The 22963-nt window shown below is 39.7% G+C and overlaps 1 protein-coding gene across 1 annotated transcript in view; it reads right to left on the bottom strand.

Moving 5' to 3' along the window:
* SOX5 (SRY-box 5) overlaps nt 1–22963 on the bottom strand; it is a 261446-nt gene that overhangs the window by 142793 nt on the left and 95690 nt on the right. Inside the window, exons 3-5 of the mRNA XM_019471987.1 lie at nt 21144–21230; nt 7239–7411; nt 4660–4728 (exon numbers count right to left, since the gene is read on the bottom strand). Coding sequence (XP_019327532.1) covers nt 4660–4728; nt 7239–7411; nt 21144–21230 — 329 coding nt within the window. The remainder of the gene's footprint in view (nt 1–4659; nt 4729–7238; nt 7412–21143; nt 21231–22963) is intronic.

Raw genomic sequence — 22963 nt, 5'->3', positions numbered from 1 at the left:
AGGTCCGAACTTTCTAACAGAAATCCCATTAGAACATCTGCTCACAAGTCTCTAGCTCTGAAGGAAAAAGAAAACCCTCTATTAAAACACACAGAGTTGTCAAATGGTTGCTGTCTGGCAGGAGTTGCTCTCAAGTTTCAGATAGCACTCAGTTCTTGGGCTAAGTACGTCACCCAGAAATGAACACAAATTAGTAACCAAGTACTGGCAGTATTAAACTAAAAACTCAAACAAAACTGTGGCCCAAATGTTAGAGACATCATAAAGCAGCGCTGTTGCTTCTTGCTGCTTTGAGATCTTAGTTTTACATTATTGGCAACCTGAAGTGTTCCAAGATCTTGAGCTGGGCTCTCCAAAAAAAATTTTGACTAAAAATCAGAACAGTTTAAAAAACAACATTTGGCCTCCGTTTTGTTTGCCTTCTAATTTTGGAACTTGTAGTGCTCGTGGTTTCAGATTTTGCCTGGAAATATGAGAGCTGGAAGTTTACATTTTGAAGAAATGAAAGCTGGCATTTTTGTCATCACATGACTCCAAGAGCTGGGGCTTGAGGGAAAAACATAAAACATTGTCAGGCTTTCTACAAAATTGTGAAATTAGCAGCATCAGTTTTATCACAATTCAGGCTGCAAGGTTGACCTATTTTATCAACAGTGCCCTACTGAATATGAATTGCTTTATGAATTTTAACAACCATATTTCATTTTAAATATAGTTCAATTCAAGTGACATTCGTCACTGAGCCTCAAAGCAAACTATTCAATCGTCAACCTGGGCTAGACTTTTTCTCTGAGCAAGTGGAAAATGTAAACTGCACCACCCCACAAAACTTTGTATCTCAGAGGCACCCCTCAAGGCACACCACAACGCATGCTCATTGCCTGTCCTGGGGACTCGCTCAGCATCATGAAAAAGAGGTATCTAGCCTTCAAGTTTCTTTCACTCTCTACCCACCTGATGGGACAGCTACAGACCCCCAGACCTCACCATGTTCTAGCGCAAGGACGCCAGGAAGTGGATTGTGGCCGCACAAAAGCAGATGGGGAAGTGACAGTGAGAGTTCCCCTGAGGCCTTGAAGGACAAAACCAGATTTAATCCAGAAACTTGCTGGGCCATACTTGGTGTCTGCATGTTCTTTCCTCAGCCTGTTCTACAGCCGCAGATCGCCATGGAGCTGTTCTGAAACACAACCTGAGATCTTTGGGGCTGTTGATGCACAAGAGTTAACAGGACAGAACACGCATTCCAGTTTCATTTCTGGTAAAACAGCAAGACTGAGGTGTGCAGGGGAGAAGACTGCGAATACTCAGCAGGCAGAAACTGTTAAAGCTAAAACCTTTTCCATACACGTACATATGAAGATTAAATAGAACAGAAAGCAGTGTGCATGGGAGGATGCATTCCAAAGTGGTGTAAAATAAGATGGGGGAAGGTTTAGTTAATCACTCAGAGACTCAAACCTCTCTTCACAAATTAGGTCTAGAACATCCTGAAAAGCAGAAAAAAAAAATATTATATCCATTTGCCAAAACACAAAATCCTGTACAGATGATATATTAGCATTTTGAGGTCATACGGATTCTTAAGTTTAATCTAATCTGCAACTTTTCTCCAGTTTAGCGTTATCTCTTTAAAGATGGGGGAAGGTTTAGTTACTCACTCAGAGAAACTCAAACCTCTTCACAAATTAGGTCTAGAACATCCTGAAAAGCAGAAAAAAAAAATATTATATCCATTTGCCAAAACACAAAATCCTGTACAGATGATATATTAGCATTTTGAGGTCATACGGATTCTTAAGTTTAATCTAATCTGCAACTTTTCTCCAGTTTAGCGTTATCTCTTTACTTAACTCTCTATATGAAGATAAGCTGTCCGTCTTCTGCGTTAGTGAAGCTTCCTTCTAGTTAATTCAGAAGAGGTGGACTTGAAAAAGACATAATGTCAATTAGAGACTCACGTGCCAGTACATTTTTTTAAGCTCAGGTAGCTAACGCATCGTTCTTAAACTAGCCACTTCTGCGATGCTGAATTGAGCTGCAGTTACACTCAGCATTTGCAGTCCTCTAAGGAGGAGAGACACGTTGCAGTCTCTCCCTGCTTATGTATTGTGTGTGTATCGGTGATTGTATGCTGGGGTACGGAGAGAGGGAACTGTTTCCAAGTTAGCGCACTTAGAGAAAGGAGTCATAAATCATGGGGTCAGTCAGGTTGTGCTTTTTTTTAACCTTAGGGTATTATGTTTTCAATACAATATTTCAATAGCTTTTTTCTGTGTAATAATTTATCTGGAGTTATGGCAACTCTTACAAGCTTAGAAAAAATTGGCTCAAGTAAAACGAATCCTTTGTCATAAATAGGTTGTGTTCATAACTGCAGCCTAATCATTCAATTGCACGTAAGTCAAATAGTTATCCAGACTTTGTAGGAATATTTCCCTGTCAATAAATCTCATGCTCTTTAAAAACTCTGGGCCAATGTGACAGAAGCCTGTTAGATTAATTAGGGCAAGGTCAGAAAAGCTGAACTCACAGCTACATTCATGTCACAGTTTTGTTCCACCTACCATAACCTGATCGTAAACTCACAGACCGTTTTAAACATGGGCATGTTAGGGTGACTTCATTGTCTCCATTTATATACAAAGGCAGATTTCTTCAGGAATTGTTTCTTCTCTCTGACAACAGTCAACTAAGCATGCAACTGAGAAGAAATGTTTTGCTTTGTATTCACTGTCAATAAGGGGTTTTTTTTTATTTTTAAATGTTTTTCCCTATCGGTGACTTCACAGCAATCAGGCTCCAACCAGGGTTCATGAGACTACACAACCATACAGACCGCAGAACTGTCAAGAGGCAGGCAGCATAATCAAAATTTCACTACAAATAGGTCATCTCTGTGGGAATGAGAGGACAGTATTGTCTCTCTGCCTGTTCAATTCTTGACCTTTATCATGTGACCATCCAAAAGGAGGGTGCCCCAAATCTGATGGGTTTTGTGTGAAGTAGACCCCGGAGGTGAAATTCTGACCTTGGCAGGGTCAATATTTCATCCAAAATCCCTTGAGACAGGCCTCCAAATCATTTATTCGGCTTGCAGCTTGTATCAGATGGTAGCTAGCTGACTTTCATTTACTACTGACTTAGGTCAAACTTGGACCAGGGATCAAGAGATGAAAGGCTTTATATCTCATTATCAATAATCAGTGTTCTCCACTACCCTAAAAACGACATACTTCATTCTTATCTACAAGGCCTTAAAACTTAAAAGGGTTGGGGTCAAATTATGTTACTTCAATTTATTTTTATTCACTGCTTATAAAACAACTTCCTCTATCACTGCCATAGCTAAATGCTAAAAATGTAAATGCTTTCCTTGCTATTGTAGAGGTTCTACTATTGTTTTTCTTTTTAAGTCTTATTAAAGATACAGCAATGAAGAAAAATCCCTCCCACACACAAATTTAAAGAAGAAAAAAAATACAGAGGTCAAGGCCAAGCCAGGCCTTACCAATCTCAAAACTATTTTCAGCAAAGCACATCTTGTGTACAAGTTGCCTTATAACAGAGCAGTGGACCTTCCCCAGAAGTTTTTCATAGTTACACGAGTCCTGATACTGACAGAATATCCTCTGAAATGATAGAGCCAGTTTTCCTTCTCGTGAGAAGCCATACAACTCCTCTGATTTTTCTGGAATTAAATTTTCTTAGACCAGTTACGGATATGGCCCATAATTTCAGGGAACTAATTCTGAAATACTGAGATGCTGTGGAAGGAAAATCCTGTTGTTACTGAACAAACAGAACATAGCATCCACTTCCACAACGACTTGCAATGCTCTACACATAACTGCATACTTAAACAGAGATTTTAGCATGACTCTAGATATCCGTAAAATGTCAACCCCCTCCTTTGTTATTCTGTGAAAACTTTCGTGGGCAAACTGATTTGCATTATTCCCAAAACAGCGGCATGCATATATACACATGGAAGAAAAATAACAAAATAGAGTCAATGGCATGAAAAGAAACTTCTGAATACTTTAAGGAAAAAAGAGGTTAAATAAAGTTTACTGGTTATGCTGGGTTAACGACTTTTTTCTACTACTAGGAATAAACCTGTAGATACCTAGGACCTACACAGTTGCTCTCCTGAATCTAACCAACCTTTTGACCAGTTTCTCATTCAGACAATATTTCACCCAAAGTGTTGAAAATTTCTGGACTTTCAACACCTGGGGCAGAGGGAAGGAGGGACACTTGATTACCGATCACTGAAGAGAACTGCTTCTGCAAAACCTCAAAAACAGAGTTGTAGGGGATCCATTGCAATCCAACTCTTTCTGGCAACATTTTTGCCACTCCTGATCTACGGCTGAAAGAGGACTTGGTCCTGCAAACCCCTGCTCACATGACCAGCTCCTCTCACATCTGCTTCCTGATCCTATAGGAGCAGTGTTAATCATACAAAGTCTTCCAGAAACTGACCTTTTTTGCTTAAAGACAGGTAACACCCTCACGTGTTCCCATACATAAGATGTAAGCCATCTGCAGAGATTCTTAAAGAAACGATGACAATAATGACCGAGGGAAAGCATGTGGAAACAGAAAGGAGAAAAGAGAGATAACAGGGGCATGGGTGGAGACACGGTCTCTGACCTGGATCTGTTGCTGAAGAAGGTTAATTTTGTGTTGCTGCTGCAGGAGCTGCTGCTGTTGTCTTGCAATCTGTGGAGAAATTGCACAGAAGAAACGTGAGATATGTATCATCGTTCCTGGAGTCGGTACATAAGAAACTTCCGCCCTGCTTGGTTCTTTAAACTGCTTTATTAAGCTAAGAAACCTTCAAGTGTGGGTGGCGGCAGCCTAGACTGCTGCTGAAGCAAGGGGCTCATGTTCAGGAGCAATTCATAGCTAATACTAGTGTGAAAGGAAATCTTATGGAAAATGTGCTGGGTATTAAGAGAAGGACTGATGCAAAAATCTCTCCTCTCTCATTATCTGAAACGGCACTGCTAAAATCCCCCAAAAGTGAGCACTCATTTGCTCCAACTTGCTGGAGGAAGAACAATACTGGCGGAGAAGCTGGAAAATAGTAGGAGAAGGCAGGAAAGGCAAAAAAGTAGGATGGACAGTAAGATTCTTTTTATATTTGGCGCCACCTATTCAAAAATTCCAAAAAAAGGAAATCTGACACCCGGGAGGAAGGTATTAGTGTGCGTATTTCCTTGATGCAGAAACAGACACAAAGAGACTGGAACCCAGTTTGGTTAAATCACTGACTCTTCAACATGTGTATCAGCTAAAAGGAACTAAGGGGGCAGTGCAAGGCTACACAGGTCAACACTGAAACTGATTTACAGAAGTTGACGGAGTAGTTATAAGTCTCCTCTCAAAGTCATGTGTGTTTTCCATAAGGACTTCCATCCTCCCTCTCCATTGACTAAATGATTGGGAACCTTACTGTAGACACAATTTACACACAGTGAAGGAAAAAGCAGACAGTAACAGAACCAAATTAGAGTTCTCAGAGGACTGATGGAGATAAATCATCACGTAACTCAAACTTAAAAAGCAAACTTGAAAAACTTTCATTTGAGTCATCACAAAAGCTCTGCTCTCATGAATAGCTAGCACAGCAGTACAAACATTAGAAGGAGTATTGCTCTTCCCCTGTGGTATGCGTACACATCTCAGGGTCAGATGGGAACTTACACATACTTACTGGGAGGAATTTTGTGCATTCTTCCCCTCAGGTATTTTCTTTCATTTCTATTGTTAAACTATTAGCATAAGAAACACTCACTCATAGTTAACTCCACATCTAAAAGATTAAATGTTTTCTTTCTAGGGCCTCTCTTTAAGCAACCGAAATAATTTTTAGCAATACATTTTTTTGAAAGTTTGGTTATTTTAATTTCTATATAACAGAATTATACACAATTTCTTAAATTAAAAGAAATCCTTTTTATCCTTATAATAATCCTGCAGCATTTCTTACTGCCTTTTTCCATTCTCTCCATTTTCTTTTTCACTTTCAGATTGTTCAGCCATCCTGTAGCAGTAGTGACTTTAAAAGGTAGGGCAAAGGAAATACCTCCTGCAGGATGTCTCCTCGTGGAAGAATCTTGCCAATTCCACCTTCACACCTTCATCTACCTTCTCCATGTAAACAACAGTGTGATACAAATTCTCTACTTTAATAGGTAAGTCACTTCTGTTCTCCCTGTGTGGGATTTCAGGTGTGAGGCCAAAATACAGAGTATATAAGATAAGGTTTTTAAATAATCAAAAATAAGGAAAACCAAGGCTAAAATGTCTGAAGATGTCCGCAGTGGTTTACAATCTTAAGACTTGCTTGGTACAATACAAACATTGAAGTATGACACCTGTGACAGATTTCAAAGAATTTTGTGAGTTTCATAAAATTCACATAGCTGCAATTCTATGATATAAACTCAAATTTCATTACAAGCTGAAATAGATGGTCAGGCAGACCAAAGCGCTTTCACATAAGAGGTATCAGGATGGACTCCTGACAAAATTTTGAACCAGATGTCTAAGTATTCCCTGCTCATGTTCAGGTACAAAAATGGACATTCATTTCTGTTAAAACTTGCACAGTGCAAGTATGTTAGAAAAGTTGTGTTCTTGCATAAAATATCATGTGTCCATGTGTGCACGTTGGAACTGTTCATATGTGAAAACATGTTTGCATTTTCAGTGGAGGGCATATTTGCAAGAGCTGAAAATCAAGCCTCTCAAGCGTAGAAGAAAAAAAGTCACACTTGTTCAATGACTTCATATTCTTCTCCCCCACTTTTTTGCACAGTTGGCAAAACCAAGCCTTTCATTTGTCATATTACAATCCAAATGCCACATTTTGTTCCTTTTATACCCATTCAGCATCACTCAATTCAAGCAGCATTGGAAGATTATTCAGGAGGGCTGAATTTGTACACTTATTTACACTTATTTTTAGAAAAAACACTATTGGAAGAGAATACCTCCAAACTGGAAAGTGTATCTTTAAAAGACAAAGAGCACCATTTTATATATTGCAAATTAAAGCATTCTTCCAACACGTTTTTGTTTAAACTTCTTCACCTAAGGAAACAAATGGAAAAAAAATTCTGGGTGGAAAGCAAACTTAAGAAGTATCAACCCTAAAAGATAAGCTACTGGAAAATCCTCCTAGAAAATTATTTAAACTGAAAGCCACTATAATAATCACTCACCTGTTCTTGTTGCTGCTTAGCCAGCTCCATTTGTTGGCGTTGTTTCTCGATCTGTGATGCAGCCAGTTTCTTCTGTTCATCATGAGCTGCTAGCAGCTGTTCTCGCAAACTGGTCAGCTGATTGATCATACCCATGAGCTGCCTTTCTTTCTCAGCAAGGCTTTCTGGAGTCCCTGGGCATCATATGGTGAAAAAAAAAAAAGGTAAAGAGAAGAGAGGAAATTTAGAGCTAGCCAGGTTTTTATTTTGCAGCTTCACTGTAAGCAAAGTTTTAGTAGAACCAAAGAGCAGCAGCAAATTGCAACATACTGCACATTAAGACCTGTCCCTCTACAGCAAAATGAGCCATGGAGGATAATTCTGTACACAGGCTTTGATCTGGTGTCCCCCTTCAATGTTTCCTTGCCCTTTCATCTATTTTTCATTGCCTTTTTATCAGATTAATAAGGGGAAAAACACTGCCTGTTTTGAAAGAGTTTCAAATTTTAAACATTGTTTACATTTTGTGGGGATCAAAATCAACACTTCCAGTTTTGAAAGACAATTACATTTTTGTCAGAAACTTAGGACAAAGACACATCAATGCTTTGACACTTACAGAAACTGTAAGGTGTGTCTTAAGATGCCTCTATAATCAAGGGGAAGCAGAGAAGTCTCCTGGGTGCTGGATACCTCTCTAGCTCCCCACGCCCAGCCTTCTCACTGTTACTAGCACAGCACACAACAGCTGTCAGGACGCTACCTGTTGTATCACCTACAGCTGCCCTGATTAGGATGAAATTATATAGTATTTAAATTGTCAATAACTACTATCGCTGTTGCTGCTACTGATGAGTATTTTTAAAGGAAAAAGTCTTGCATAAACATATCGGAAAAACTAAGTTAAATGCAACTCACCGTCTCTCTCATTTGTACTGTCATTAGATGTTTTTTATAGGACAGTTCAGCAGACGCAGACAGAGGAACTGACTACCTCGCCCTCATAATCATTCTGTAAAAATTCTCCTTCTACCCAGAAGGACAGTGGTTATAAGGGAAGGGAAGAAAAAAATCCAGGAAAAATCAAAAGCTATGAATCATACACTAAAACAAAAAATGGCACTATTAGTATATCCGGTATCATTTGACTTTGAATTTAAAAGACCAGAAAATATGTGTAGCAGCTAATCCACAGATATCTGCAATACCACCACACCCTCTCACATGAGTCAGATCCTATGAAACCCTTTCTCAAAAAAGCTTTAGGAAAGGACTAAGGCTATCAGCGTCTCTGCCTCCTCTGAAAATAGCCTGCTTTTGGGACAACCCTGCCACACAAACCTTTCTCAAACACAGGAAGCGTTCTTCTGCCAATGTCACCAGTGCTCTCCAAGTGAAAAAAAAAAGAAGAAAAATTGGCGACTATACTAAACATGTTCCTAGCCAACTATCAGTCAGACATGGAAAAGAGCTACTGGTAATAGCTCATTTAGTCTACCCCCCTGACAGTGCAGGAATGTTCCCTACAATATATTTACTACAGCTTTCTAGATTGGATTGAAATGTCTGAAATGGTGAATCATCTACTGCTTTCTTTGGAAGATTGTACCACAGCCTCAGAGGTGTCACTGTTAGGGCTCTTTGCTCAATAGTTAGTTTAGTTTACATTCACTTAATTTCAACCTTGCACTCCCAAGCAGCATCCCATTTGCTACGTCAGCCAAGTCTAAGCCCTTAAATGCATTTGTAGACAGCCATATACAAGTGGGAAAACACAAAGAATCAACATTTTCATATAAAGGAAATTGTAACTTGATTAACTTTTTATGAAGAAGCTAGAGATTTATGTGAAAATATTCTCATCGTATAACAAAGAACTACAGCAGAATATTCTCAGATATAGTCTCCAAAAAACCTGTGGTACAAGCTGGAAACTAGAGAAACACACTGAAACAGAAACCATAGGACTTTAAACCTGTTCTGTTAAAAGCTGTGAGAAAGAATGGAAGCCAACGCTAAAATACTAACACTGCTGAAGAAAACACTTTTAACTTAGGGTTTTTATTTCAAACATTGGAGACGGAGAACTGCTACAAGTAGTGCATTTGCCACCTGGCCATACAATTAATCAGAAATTTCTATTGCCCCTCTTCCATCCTTCATTTCTTTTTCCCTAGGAAAAAAGGTGCAGTGTTTCCAAGTGGCATAGAAGAATTATTCTAGAAGGCAGCCCCTTCCTTGTCCTGTCCGCAGCCAGCATGTCGGTTTACTGTAATGCTCATCTAATGAAGACTATCTGTATACTGATACTGGCAGTGTAACACACTGGGCACACTGAAACATCTGAAAACCAAATATTTTATTTATTTATTTATCCAGCAGATATTTTATTCCAAACTTTTACTGAGGGTGGGTGTGCACAAGAGAGAGAGGGAGAAGGACCTAGAGAGAGAAAGATTGGCTTAGTCCTAAAGTTAGGGCAAGGAAAAAGAAATCACTGTCAAATAAACTGTTCGACAAATACACTGACACACATCAAAGATCTTCAGCCAGTACTGGTTCATCAGTGTATTTTGAGCTCCTACAGTAGCTTTCAGTTGGGAATCAAAAAGCACTTTGTAAAGTTAAATTAATCCCCACCACACCTTTGAAAGGTGGAAAACTGTTTCCATATGTGTAAACTGACAGACAGAGGGATCACAGAGCTAGTTACCGACAGCAGCAGAAAAAGAAATGCTGATATCCAGCCCTGTGCTGCAAAGCTCAGGCTGTGCTTCCCGAGAGAGAGCAGAACACGCCACGTGCCACTGCCCTGACTGCGACACGAAACAACTGCACAATTGCGGGGCCATCCACCTACTGCAGTTTCTTCTTTAATCTGATTTACCTAGAGAGGAGCAAAAAACTTCCTCCCCAGGAAAACAACAGCTTTATTTGAATTGCAGGAATGAGAGGAAAGCCTGGATGAACTAAGAGCAAGCGGTCAGAGCAATGAAATGCCGGTGCGGACGCCGGAGTTGCAGGCACACTGTGGCCGTGCAGCTGGGGACAAATCCACCAAACTCGGTCTCTTCACTGTTACTCAGGTTTTAAAAAAACTTTGAGATGCCCGAAGTGGGTGCTTTATGTACTAACTCAGTAAGTACAATGCATAATTCCTTTGGCTTATAAAACTGGAGTGGAAGTAGCCTGACAAAAGGCAGCCTTCTTGCATTATATTTCTTGAGCAATTTCAGTTTGCTAATAAACCGAAAGGGAGAATTCATCACTGTCAACGTTAAAAAAAAAAAAATCATTTGTTGGAGAATACTTTCTGGAAAACATGGCTTAGTAGGTACTTTATTTTCACGTGATTAGCCCGTCCTTCCAATAACTTCAATAATACTTAATTATAATTTCAATTCTTTAAGGTATCATTCCTTGCAAAATAAGTACTCGGATAGCCATACTCTCAAGTGACCTGCACAAAACCAGAGGCAAGAGAGATCAGATGTGTGGGTCTACTGGGAGATGGTGAGTTTTGGGGTAGATTTCCCTTGCCATACCCACACATCTGTATAAGCCCCACTGACGATGAATCACAGATAGTTTTGAGGTTTCTTGCAGACAACTGGTGGCTTATAAAAATGTGAAAATTAAAAAGAAGAAAAGTACTTGAATCAGACTGTCTTGATCATAATGTGAAGTGTTTGCATTTAGTTTAAGTTTGGTATTTTTTATGTTACCCTTATTACCTAGCACACCTTTTCTGTAATTTCTTTTGTGGAAACAGCCAATGAAACTGCCATTTCACAGTTGCCATTCATAAATTACTTAGTTTGCATCACAAATGAAGGCCAAACGATACTTGACGTTATTATTTAATGGTGAGCTGAGGGCAACAGCTTGGTCACTAGGTAAGTACACTCAGTGATAGGAATTTTTTCCGGTGTATTAAAACACACTACAGAGTTAGAGCACCAGTTGCCATTTTTGTATCCCTTTCTAGATGCTGTAGATTGTGGGTAGGCAAGGATGGTGGACTTCTGTCCTATCGTCACTATTTTCTCTCTGTTAACCCGCATGAGATCTAAACCTTTATCATCGTGTGAAGTGTCTTGGCAGCTAAGGGATTTCCATTTTAAGAATTCTGTAGCTTACAGGGCAAAACGTATTTTTGTCAGTATTTTAAGTAAGTACAGCACCAACCACATAAAGACAGTTGCTTAAATTATGCTACTCGGGAATTAATGAACCATCCCCGTGGCTGCTAACACTGCTAGGACTTGGGAGGCGGTGCAAACCTCAGTGAGGATAAGTCACCAGCCCCAGCAGCTACCTTCAGCCGCTTCGTTATTAAACTTACTTAGAGCTGCTCCAGGTAGTATAGAGTTGGGAATGGTTCTGGAGCTGGCCTGTGCTCTACACACAGTATGCGTACGGTTGCAGTGCTTTCACTCTAGCCATGCAGCGTGGCTGGGAGAGAAAACAAGTGCCCATTATTGCAGTGTACAACTTGACAGAAAGCTAGACCTACTTCACACAGGTATTGAGTGAGGAGTAAAAGGAGAGTGGCTTACATCAATGACTGCCTCAAAAATTACTCTTAATTACCGTCAGATCCACAACAAATAGATACTGCACATTTTATGTTTAACAAAGCTTTTAACCACCAGACCACCTGCCTTTCAGGAGATTGCTGTAGGTGCTCATACTGTTCTCTCTGTACTCTATTACTGCAATGGCAAAATGTGGATTTTTCACAACTTATCAAAACAACTCAGGCAAGAGAGCAGTATACGCTACGGGTTGATACAGTGAATGGCCCAAGAAGAGATGCTTTCCAGATGCGTCAGCTTATTCTCTATCAGCACAAAAAGAGATTCGGAAAGAAAAAAAAAACATGTTTGTGGATGCAACACCCACAGCAGATGGCAATAAAAGACGACTCAAATTAGTGGCATTCTGTATCGCCAAACCTAAACTTCATCTCAGATCAACACTATCCATAATAGTGTTTAAGTAGTAAAAGAAATTTACTCAAATGTGAAATAAACTATTACACATTCTTAGTTCTGATTCACAGTCTCAGACTGGCAGTGACAGTAACATTTTAATAAACATTAGAATGAAGACACCAATATGACCAAATGACACACTTAAAGTGAGAAAATGAACAGGAGAAACCTTGGCATATCCACCCAAAACAGAACCAAAGCAAAAAAAAAGGCAGAGAAACCGCTTTTGCGATCAAAACAGTAAATACTTTATTATAATTTATTAGACAGAATGAGAATGTAAATGAGAAATTAGGAAAGCCAATATTTTCTTTAACAGGCATTTTAAGCTTTTGCTGTGAATGCTCAAGCGATGAGAATGTTTGCTTGCAGCCAGCCTACGGATCTGCTCGCAGCCGCGCAGCACCCGGCGTATCTGCAAGGGGCAGAGACGTGGCAAGGCTCTCCTCAATCCCTCTGACATGTCTCAATTAAACTGCTAGGAATGTTATCAATCAGGGGTGCTCGCGTGCACACTCACGCACACCCATACAGACAGTGAAATTTATCCCCCGAGTCAGTTTACTATCAAAGTAATTACGTAAATAGCTTTTGAACTGTCAGCATCTGTCTTTCAAAGAAAAATCAAAGAAAATGATGTGCGTATACAAAGCCTGGAAGACAACACAATCATATTGTATTACTCTCATATCATTAACTATGGTTACAAAAGAAAAAAAAAATCCTCCTGTATCTACGAAGCTTTGCGGGGGGGGGGGTGGGGATAGATTAAATGGAAATAAGAATATTTTGAAGTACTCTGTATTCAAATAAAGTTAAGACGTATAATAATAATTAGAGCATGCAGTATAGAGCATTTTTTAATTTCAAAGCATAATTGATCTTTTTAAAGGCTGTGAGCAGGTAGAAAGGTAGTTGTATGCATTACTTATTTATATAGGAGAAAACTGAGGCGTGAAGTTTTTAGAAACTTGCCTAAAGTCATTCTTAACTTTATGCGCTGTACGCCCTTTTATTGCTGGCCTTGCTAAAGTCACCAGCAGAACTGTATCAGCAAGGCTGAGAATTTCCCCATTGACTTTAACAGGGATACATGTTATAGAAATAATTAAATCTTTACTTGACCTGGTTCGATACCAGGTAGGGTTCTAGCTAAAGGGACCCTACGAATGAAGCAATTACTGACGCCCTCCAACAAACGAAACAACAGAACCATGCTACAACACAGTTTCTGTGTAACTTTGCTCTCACAACAGTGTGATGAGGACGTAACTACAACCCATACACCAGCTAAAAACTGAGCCACGTCCATGCGTTTCCTGCAGTGATGTGTTTTTTCAATGTGATTTTTAAGCTAGGGACGTAACAGTTTCGATAGAAAAATGAAAACGAGCCAAGAAGGAGGTTCTTCAAACTGAACAGCCTATTAACTAAGCTGTTCTCAGAAGAATTAAACTCCTACTAGCAATAACATTATTATATCCAAAGAATAAATAAAAATATCAGCAGTCCATAAAATAAGTATCTTTCCTTGGGAGTTTTATTCCAGTATCTTTTTTGAGAACTTCATTCTCATCCCATTGTCGACTACTTTTCTTCCCCCACCCCAGTTTTAATTCTGCTCTGTCGCATCAGAAATCCAAACCCAGTATTACTCTGCTCAGTAAGGAAATCGGGAAAGTAAAATAGAGAGGCCACCTAGTCGTCTTCTACTTAAAAGCAAACTAATCTTTGTCACGCTCCCCCTAAAAAAGTCTGTTTAAAACCTGATAATGATTTTAAAGAGGAGTATTCTCCCCTTGCTGCACAGACGGCCGTGCTGCTGACGTCACCCAAAGTTGTATATGTGAGGCAATGGGGAGCTGATGTTACGTGCCTTCAGGAAACGTAGTCTGATAAACAGATCTAACTGGCTGAGGTAAGTTCAGAATTTAAACTTTTCTTTCCTCTGTCTTTGAACAGAAATATAAAATGTTTATGACCAAGCAATGAGTATATACTTTAAATTATGTACTTGCTGGTATGTATTTGTGGGTGGATGTGGGTATGAGCTTGTGCACGTGTGCAAACTCCCTTGATGCTTCCTTAATCGATACTTCAGAGAGTGTTTTATTACGGACTTGCACATAGCTTTTCAGGCCGGTAAATCTTGGAGCTGCCAGGACATAAACATCTAAAAACTGGCATTTTCCATTAGGCATTTAAGCTAGCTTCACTACACAATGACTGCCATCACTTACAACTACCTGCCTTGCTAAATTAAATTACTTCATCTGATTGATATGGGAAGTCAGCATAATAAAAGAAAACTTTCTGACTGCTTTTTATTCAGCAAGCCGCAGCCACCAAAAAAAGAAACAAGGAAAGAAGTAGCCCAGAATTCATACTAATTTGTCTGTACCTACAGATTTATGTAATGAATCTTCTCTCTTTGACAAATAAAAGTCCTTTTTAGAACAGCAAGCTAGAAGGAAGTTATTTATTGCAGCATAAGGACAGTCTTAATCTTTTAGGTTTCAGTGGCAGACTTTGCAGAATGAATAAAAGCAAATTATGAACAATTACCATCTTTTGCCTTTACTACCCTCAAGAATTAATATTCTGTGGGGACAAAAACTTAGCTGCCTGCTCTATAACAGACCAGCGCATTACTATTTCGCAACGCTGGAAAGAAGTTGTCAGTGAGTATTCTTTATTTGCTGTCAGAAGTTTTGGTACAGTAGACTGCAAACAAAGCTTGGTATTCAACCAGATTAGTAACTTATTATCAAGGTTACAAAAGGAATAGACAACATTTGTATTGAGACTATTTCTCAGAGGTTATTCACTGTTTTACTGTCTAGACAACAAGCTAGAACTAGGCTAGAGAAACAGCATTTGCTGCTGGAATTTTATGCAGCAGCAGGGAAAACAGTAAAAAATATGTATGTGTATGTATACTTGCTTTGTTTTGACAAATTGGTAATTGTAGCTCAGCAACATTCATCTCTATCAGCACATCTTTCAGGTGATTTTAGTACAAAGAAGAACTGGTATAGGTCCCTTTTCTCGTCCAACCCTCCGGACGATTTTTAAATATAGTGGTTTGGCCTCCATATGTTCAAACAAAATAAAGCCATTGGCATTTGCTATTTCAATTAATTCAGTTTTATTATATTTTCTCTATTAACAATCACTTCTTAAAAATAAAAATTCTATTTGATTTAAATAGAACCTGAATTTTTCTGATCAAATTAAGTATCTTTACATTAAAAAAAATGAATCTGGAACAGCCCGAATTTGGTGCTTTGTCACAAATTCACCTTTTTTGCATTTTAGATGCTTTAAAAAAGATTCCTCCAACCCTCCTTCCACAGATACCACTCTCAACTAACCTCCCGGTCTAGGGTCAAATAGGAGCAGCTCCATCCAGTCACAATCTCCATTTCAGGCTTTCATTTGGCCTGAAAGAAGTTCTGCGTTGGTGTGGCTCAGTTGGCACTGTCTACTTCTCTGCAGCCTGAGAGTATCGTATTGCATTGTGATCAACCTCCACTATTTAGGCAGCTGCCAAATTTCCTCTCAAAACTTAGGTTCCCCTGTGTGCCACTGGGCAGGTTCCCCCCCCCAGCACTTCTGAAATATTAACAAAGGACTAAAGCTCACTCTCGGCAATTTGCTACTATTAAACACCCCCAAAAAATAAACACAGAGAAGAAGATACTGAGTAGGTTGCAATAAATATTGAATTTATCACAGTTAAAAGCCGACAACCAGACATATCTTACCTCCTTCACTTATGACTCTCTCACCCTCCTTCTCTCCCCACTCCAAATACAATACTATCCACAAAAAATAATGCAAAACGTCCACATCTGACACAAGTCTGCAAACATTTTTCAACCATTAATTTGCAAATGCAAAATTCACACAGCTCTTAAGAAAGTGTGCAGCTTTCATACATCTCCTGGGGATCTGTGCTTTATTAGTCAAAGGTTTAAACCCAGTGTATTCCCCATGAATAATCTCTCTCCGCTTCCCCCTCCTTCTTCCTGTCCACATCTAAATGCAGAATCCCCAGCTTCCTTGTCTTCAGTTTACAGATTATGCGATCCAAAGTGTCACTCACTGGATTACTGCACATAACCTGAGCACTACCCGAAGCTTACGTGTCTTCAACTTGTCCAGCATTACTTAAATGGAATTATCCGTCACAATCCATATACCGAATCTGCATTGCCCACTTATCTCAAGATTCTGTGTGTCACCTACCAGATTATCCGTTTTAATCCATACATTGAATCTACATAACATATGTCTTTAATTCATGGGCTCTGATGAGCTATAGTATCACTGAATGGATTATTTCTCTTTATCCATTATTGGCAGTCGTAAGACCGTTCACTGCCTACTCTCTCATGCCCCATCTTCTGAACGTGTAAGCAAGATTACAGTCTTCAGCAAACACAGCTCTATCACACATCAAACACAGCTTGATATAATACCTGCACTGATACTTCACGTAACTTGGAACCCAGTTCCTCACTCAAAACAAATGTCTGTGTTATTATGCATTAAAGATTAGGACTGGTAGGCTAATCTCGCTTTCAATTACACCCACAAATCTGTGGTTACTCCAGTACAGTCTTTGGAGTCATCTAGATTTAAGTGGCTACAACAAAGAGCTGATTTTACCCTAATGATGATCCCTTTCACAGTGAGTGCAGAAAACGCTTCACCTGAGTTGTTTAGGAACTAACCTGTACAATAGAGAAGGATTTTCAAACAACAAAAAAATATCAGGTTCAGGCTTGCCCGGTCTTTCTTGAGAGACTCAGGCGCAATCGCTGTTAACAATGCCTTCACTTCAACAGAAAACCAACTCAGAAAGACTAGAAACAAAAGTCAGTTTAGCCTTTTGTTCCACACACCTATTCAAAACTCCCTAAGTGGGGAACATATAAAATATGTACTATTGTTTCTTGACAACTCTCGATAAGCAAGAGATGGACAAGATTAGCAGAAAGGCTTTGTGTACACCCGGGAAGTTTTAAAAAGAGTTCTCATCATGGCTAAAGCTTCCTCACTCACATGAGCGCTAGCAAGACTGTGCACCTCACGATGCACCTGGCCACCTGGGGGGCCAACGCCGTTCCCTGCTCAGTTCAGTCTGCTCAGAGGAGGCCCAACACCAGTCAAACAGAAGTTTCACCTTAATTTTCTAAGTATAGGGATGGCCACTGACATTGAAGAGTGGGGAAATAAACTTCTTATACCTTTTCCTATCAACGGTCCACCCCACATGCTGCATCTGCTGCAGTCAGTAACGTTGCTTTGGAGGAAAGCAACCACTTTCACCCTGCAATGCACAGGTATCAGGCGGCTACGCTGAAAGCAGAAAGGGGTATTAGTCTCCTTCCTGTAGATGGTCGGTTTGAGACCCGAAGTTCTCTCTGCTCCACTGAATCCAATAAACTGCATTATCCACGAATAATCCAGAGGCCTTTTGAGCCCTGTTCTTGAATATGATGGATATAAGTAAGTTTGAACAGGCTTTAACCAATTCAATGTATAGTTTTACAGCTTTATTTTAAAATATTTCCATTTAACGGCATGTTTTGTGGGTTTTACTATAGACTCACTTGTTTTGAACAGAGTAAAAATTCCATGGATCTGAAAACAAAATTTCTTAAGAAATCTCCAGTGCCAAACTTGTATTATTTATTTAGCCCCACAGTACCTCTCTAAACAGAGGCATTTGAGTTAAAATTTCTACAGATATGACAGGTTCTAGATTTTGCCCCATTTTAGGAGTATTCCCTTGTAGTACCTTTCAATCAAGCCCTGGAATGAAATAGTAAATTTCCTTTTCCGTTAGTAACTGGACATATATAGATCCTTCTAACTGTGATCTTGAAGCTTGCAGGTAGACCTCTGCAGATATTCAGTGATGGTTCTCCCATTTTACAGGCATGCAGATGAAGAAAGGGGGGCTTAAAGTAACTGCCGAAAGTAACAAAGCAAGTAAGAGGAACAACTGAATACAAAACACAGGAATCTGGTGACTTCCAGCCATTCACCAACTCCCCTACCTTTACTAAAACATTACTGCTTTCTAACTTAAAAGAAGCAACACTAATTATGAAAATAAAGTCTTCCGCTTCATCTCCCTTTCTTTTAATCTCTCCCAGAGAATAAAACTCAATAGTAATAACACAGACTTGGGCATTAACAATATGTAGCCTAGTGCTGAGACTTGAGCACATGACGTACTAAAACTCCCCCAGATCTAATGAAAAACACAATGAAATTTTGAACAGTTAAATGGAAAAAACTATTCAGTGCATAAGACAGTTGGGCAGTACAGCTTCTAGTGCTGTCCACATTCCAGGATGTATTAATAATAAGACACTACTTGTGCAGGGTTTCCAAATATCACTAATAGAGAAATGGGGGAAAAAAAATGCAGCTGCCAAGCCAAATAAAGAGAGAAGTTAATTAAAAAATCACAACTGGAAAACTTAATAACTCTACGTTCCTATAGAAGGACAAAAACATTTCCTAGCATAATATATGTGTGTTTGTACACGCATACGTGAGTATAAAACAGCTCAACTTGCACACCTTTCATGTTGCCTCACTAAATACAGCTGCAATACAGCTGAGCCATTGTTTGTTGGCTGCTCATGGCTGGCGGTGCCATGAAAACCGCATTCCTGGGCACTAAATAATCAGCCTGCCTGACCCCCCAAGAACCTGTAAGTCAAATTCATTTACCCCCAGAGGGCAATGCTCTATTGTATCCTCCCTCCTTTCTAGCCACCTAGGAACAATGGACAATAATTGCAACTGTCACGGCAGTCAGTAGGAAAAATAAACCAGTGCCTGTTTTCACAGCTTACTGCCAAACCTGATCCAAACACCTAATAACCATGCCCCCAACCATAGAACCACAGTTGCACTAAAAAGCCTCAGATGTGAGGCTTTTAAACAGAGCTACAGAACAATAACTCGACTTGTGTTCAAAATATGAAGCTAAAAAACAAAAATTAAAGCAAAGAAAACTCTTCTTTGAGGCTGTGCTGTTGCTCCCCATCCTCCCCCCGGGCAAGACTGAAAGGACTGTTGAATTTCTTTCGTGCTAGCATATAGCTGCTGCTGCTGCTTTCAAGTTTAACTTGTGAAAGGGAAAGGGAGGAAGGGAGAAAAAAGATTGCCCTCCAACAGAACAAGATCATAAGGACTGGGAACAGACCGCCTTCTCAGTGCGCAGCACTTTTCAGAGCAGCTTTACCGAGTCCAAAGGCAGAGGAGAATCGCTGGGAGTCCTTCTAAAGGCTCCAGCATATCAAGAGTTAAAGAGGCTCCAGACAACATGCAAGAACTGCTGAAATACACACCCAAAAGTGGATACGAAAGCCGCCTGTGTACTTTGGGCCTGAAACGTCTTAAAGATTCATCAGTTCATGGCAGACGATGATGTTATTCTAAAACAATATGCTTTTAAAAACCAGAACTCAACAGATAAGCCCAGTCGCTACCCTTCCTCTTTATGACCTGTTGCTTTACACACACGGAGAAAACGTGCTCAGTGGGAATAAAGAACCCAGGGTTTGGCCCTCTGTTATAATAATAATATCTCAGCCTATTTGGGGCCGAAGCACTATATTCTGTTTTAAAGTTATTCTACATATGTAATGAATATACATTTTTGAATTACAGCCTCTTAGGGAGAAGCTAGGGGAAGCAAGTGGCATACTTTCCTACTTGTGTAAGTCAGTGGACTAGCGCAAACTAATGCCCGTGGCTTATCGGTGGCAAGCTGGAAGCCACATATAATTAAAATAACACTATCTTTGCACATGTACCAACACATTAACCTCTCAGAGCACGTCATGTTGTATTCTTTACTGAACACTGCCCACCTCTTGTGCAGAAGGTCCTTAAACCTGTCAGGCATGAGGTTTGCGAGCCTGCCTGAATGAGGATCTCGGTATCAGGGACAACATTAGTAAGCAAACAAACAAACAAAAATGGTGAGAAATGAAATCTAGTTTCTAAACATAAAAGAAGGGTTTAATTTTAATCTCATTCTACTTTCACATTTCCAAAACAACATTGGCTTTGATTTTGCTACTCCAGATGTACATTGATATAAATGGGAGAAGAATCGGAGTCACTGTTTCTTTTCAGAGTGATAATGGCTGCTCTGTAAACTAAAATTTTTGACACACACGTATTTCGAGTCGGCTCCTCATCACAATCACTGGGGAAGAATTATAAAAATATTAAATTACATGAAAACAAACAACTACATGTTCCCTAAAATGACCTCACATACATAGAATGGGGAAATATCTTGGCAAAGCAGAAGCTACTGCTGCTGGAGAGTGGTCAAATTTTGTCATTTTCCTTCTGGAGTACAGCTTTAAAAGAACATGCTTTAGTGCACAGATGTTGTACGCTGTCTTTTAAAATCTGCACTGGCTAATTTCGGTACCTAGAGGTATCATTACACAAACTTTGCTCTTTTTTTCCCCCCCCTACACGCAGAAAAGTAAAAAAAATCTCCATCATCAAAATCTGTCCAAAAATTAACAAGGACTTCTGATCACCCTCAGAGTTCAGAAGCTGAGCTCTGCTACACTCTGATACCACATAAGCCTGTATTTGACATGTGAATTGACTTTTTTTCCCAATCCAGCAATAGGATGTGTCCTCGTATAACACAGAACGATATATGCAACAAAAGCTTTACGTAAGTTCATTCACTTAGGGCAATATACCATTTCATTTATTTATACTATCACAGATGGGAGAGCATACATTTCATTTAAGCCCCAAATTACGATGTTTCAAGGGGTGGGGAAGAAGAGCAAAGTAAGTGCCATAAAGCCAGTGATACCTGTATATTCATTCTCAATTTGCTTTAGCACAGAAAGGACGTTACCTTTTATTTCTCCAAAGTTCCCTGATCCCATGGCAAGAAGCTTGTCTTTCCAGTCCTTTGATAGTAGCTTTTCAATACTGGGAGTTTCTGAGTGAAGGGGGGGAAAAAAAATGTAAGCAAATCAACATGACTGTCTCCACAATAGAACTCATTAAAAGTCTATCTGCTAAAAGTAAGGCCAACCCTATTCTGGGCCCCAGTTCGTAATGACTTCATCAACAAACTGATAAGAGGGGAGGGGAAAAAAAAAAGGTGGGGGGGGAGGAAAAAAAAAAGAATGTCCTTTGTCACCTGCTGTTTCAAAACCATTAGCTTTTTCCTCTTGTGGAACAAAGCCCCGGTAATTCTGTATGACAACGGGCACATATAAACCCGCAGTTCATTGTTTTTCAATTTGGTGAACAAGTTGCTGCCTATAATGGATGCCTGTCAATTTCTGGGTGTTAGTCTGCAGTCAAAAAATAATTATGTTGATAAAATGCAGAGTAAAGAGAGAGCGAGAAAGAAAGAGAGAGAGAGAGAGGCAAAGAATTAGCTCCTAAATCTGCTACATGTAATTATATCCCTCTGAGTGTTTACAATTACATCGACTTTATAATGTGTGTTTAAACATCGTGTGGTGGTAAGCATACTGTGGAAAGATTTTCCGGTAACACGCACATTATAAATAATAATAAAAAGTTGGGTATGAAAAAAGCTTTAAAAGATTGCAAAATCCAGAGGGAGAAAAGGCATTGCTTAGAATGGAAACCCATTATTTGCTCATTTGAGATTCTATCACTTCCTTTAAAAATAAAATAAAATAAAATATATTTGTTCAGTATTTTCAGGAAAAATGGCAGCGAGGGTGTGGATGGGTCTGATATTTATGTATAAATCTTTATATTTGTTCAGTATTTTCAGGAAAAATGGCAGCGAGGGTGTGGATGGGTCTGATATTTATGTCTATAACTCTTGTATTTTGACCTCTTTTTGTGTGGAATTTTAATGCATAAGTAAATATAAATGCTAATAAAATTCAGAGAACATTAAACTCAATTCCAAACAATGTAATTGTATATTCTTGTCAGCATTTAGATGGGTACACAATTACAATAGCTTTCAATCCCACGATTAGCACTGCATTCAGTTAGAAAATGGAGTGTACTAAAAGATAAGTGTCCCAGTATGCGCCATCTAAATAACAATACCCACACTTATTATCTGGATCTAAGACATATACTGCTATTCTCCACATTTGTGTTTATGTGTATTTGTATTTGTTCAGGCATTTGTTTACCCCCTACCAGGAGCATAAAGGGAGTACATGTTAACTTATCAAAGGGACCGTCTGGCCTAGAGACCATACAATTATTAGCAACTGGTTAATCTTCCCCACAGTAAAAACCATTATGAGCAACCTTCATTATCTTGTTTGGCTAATTCTGCCTCCTTTCTTGAAGCCCCAACTTAAAGCTCCGAGGAAGCAGCGCTGCGCTACCTCGGCGAGGCTCTCCGCGGGGCGGGCGGGCCGGGCTCTCCCCGCGCAGCCGGGCGGGCTCCGGGCGCGGGCAGCCTGGCCTTTCTCCCTCTCTGCAAAGCATTTGTCACACCCGAGGAACCCAACGAGCCCAAACTCCCGTTAAACCAACCACACGCAGTATAATATTAATGTATAAGTAACTACACTGACACGGGCACACGGATGCCCTCTTGCTTTACACACTTTCTTGCTTCTTGCTTTACACACACACACCGCCCCCCCGCACACGGGTACGCGCAGGCAGACACCCGCGCACAGACACATCCCCACGCCCGAAGCGCCGGGCGCGCCGCGAGCG

Source organism: Aptenodytes forsteri, unplaced genomic scaffold (assembly GCF_000699145.1).
Source record: "Aptenodytes forsteri isolate BGI_AS27 unplaced genomic scaffold, ASM69914v1 Scaffold241, whole genome shotgun sequence".
NCBI classification, from domain to species: Eukaryota; Metazoa; Chordata; class Aves; order Sphenisciformes; family Spheniscidae; genus Aptenodytes; species Aptenodytes forsteri.
This window is presented reverse-complemented; position numbering and strand designations above follow the sequence as displayed.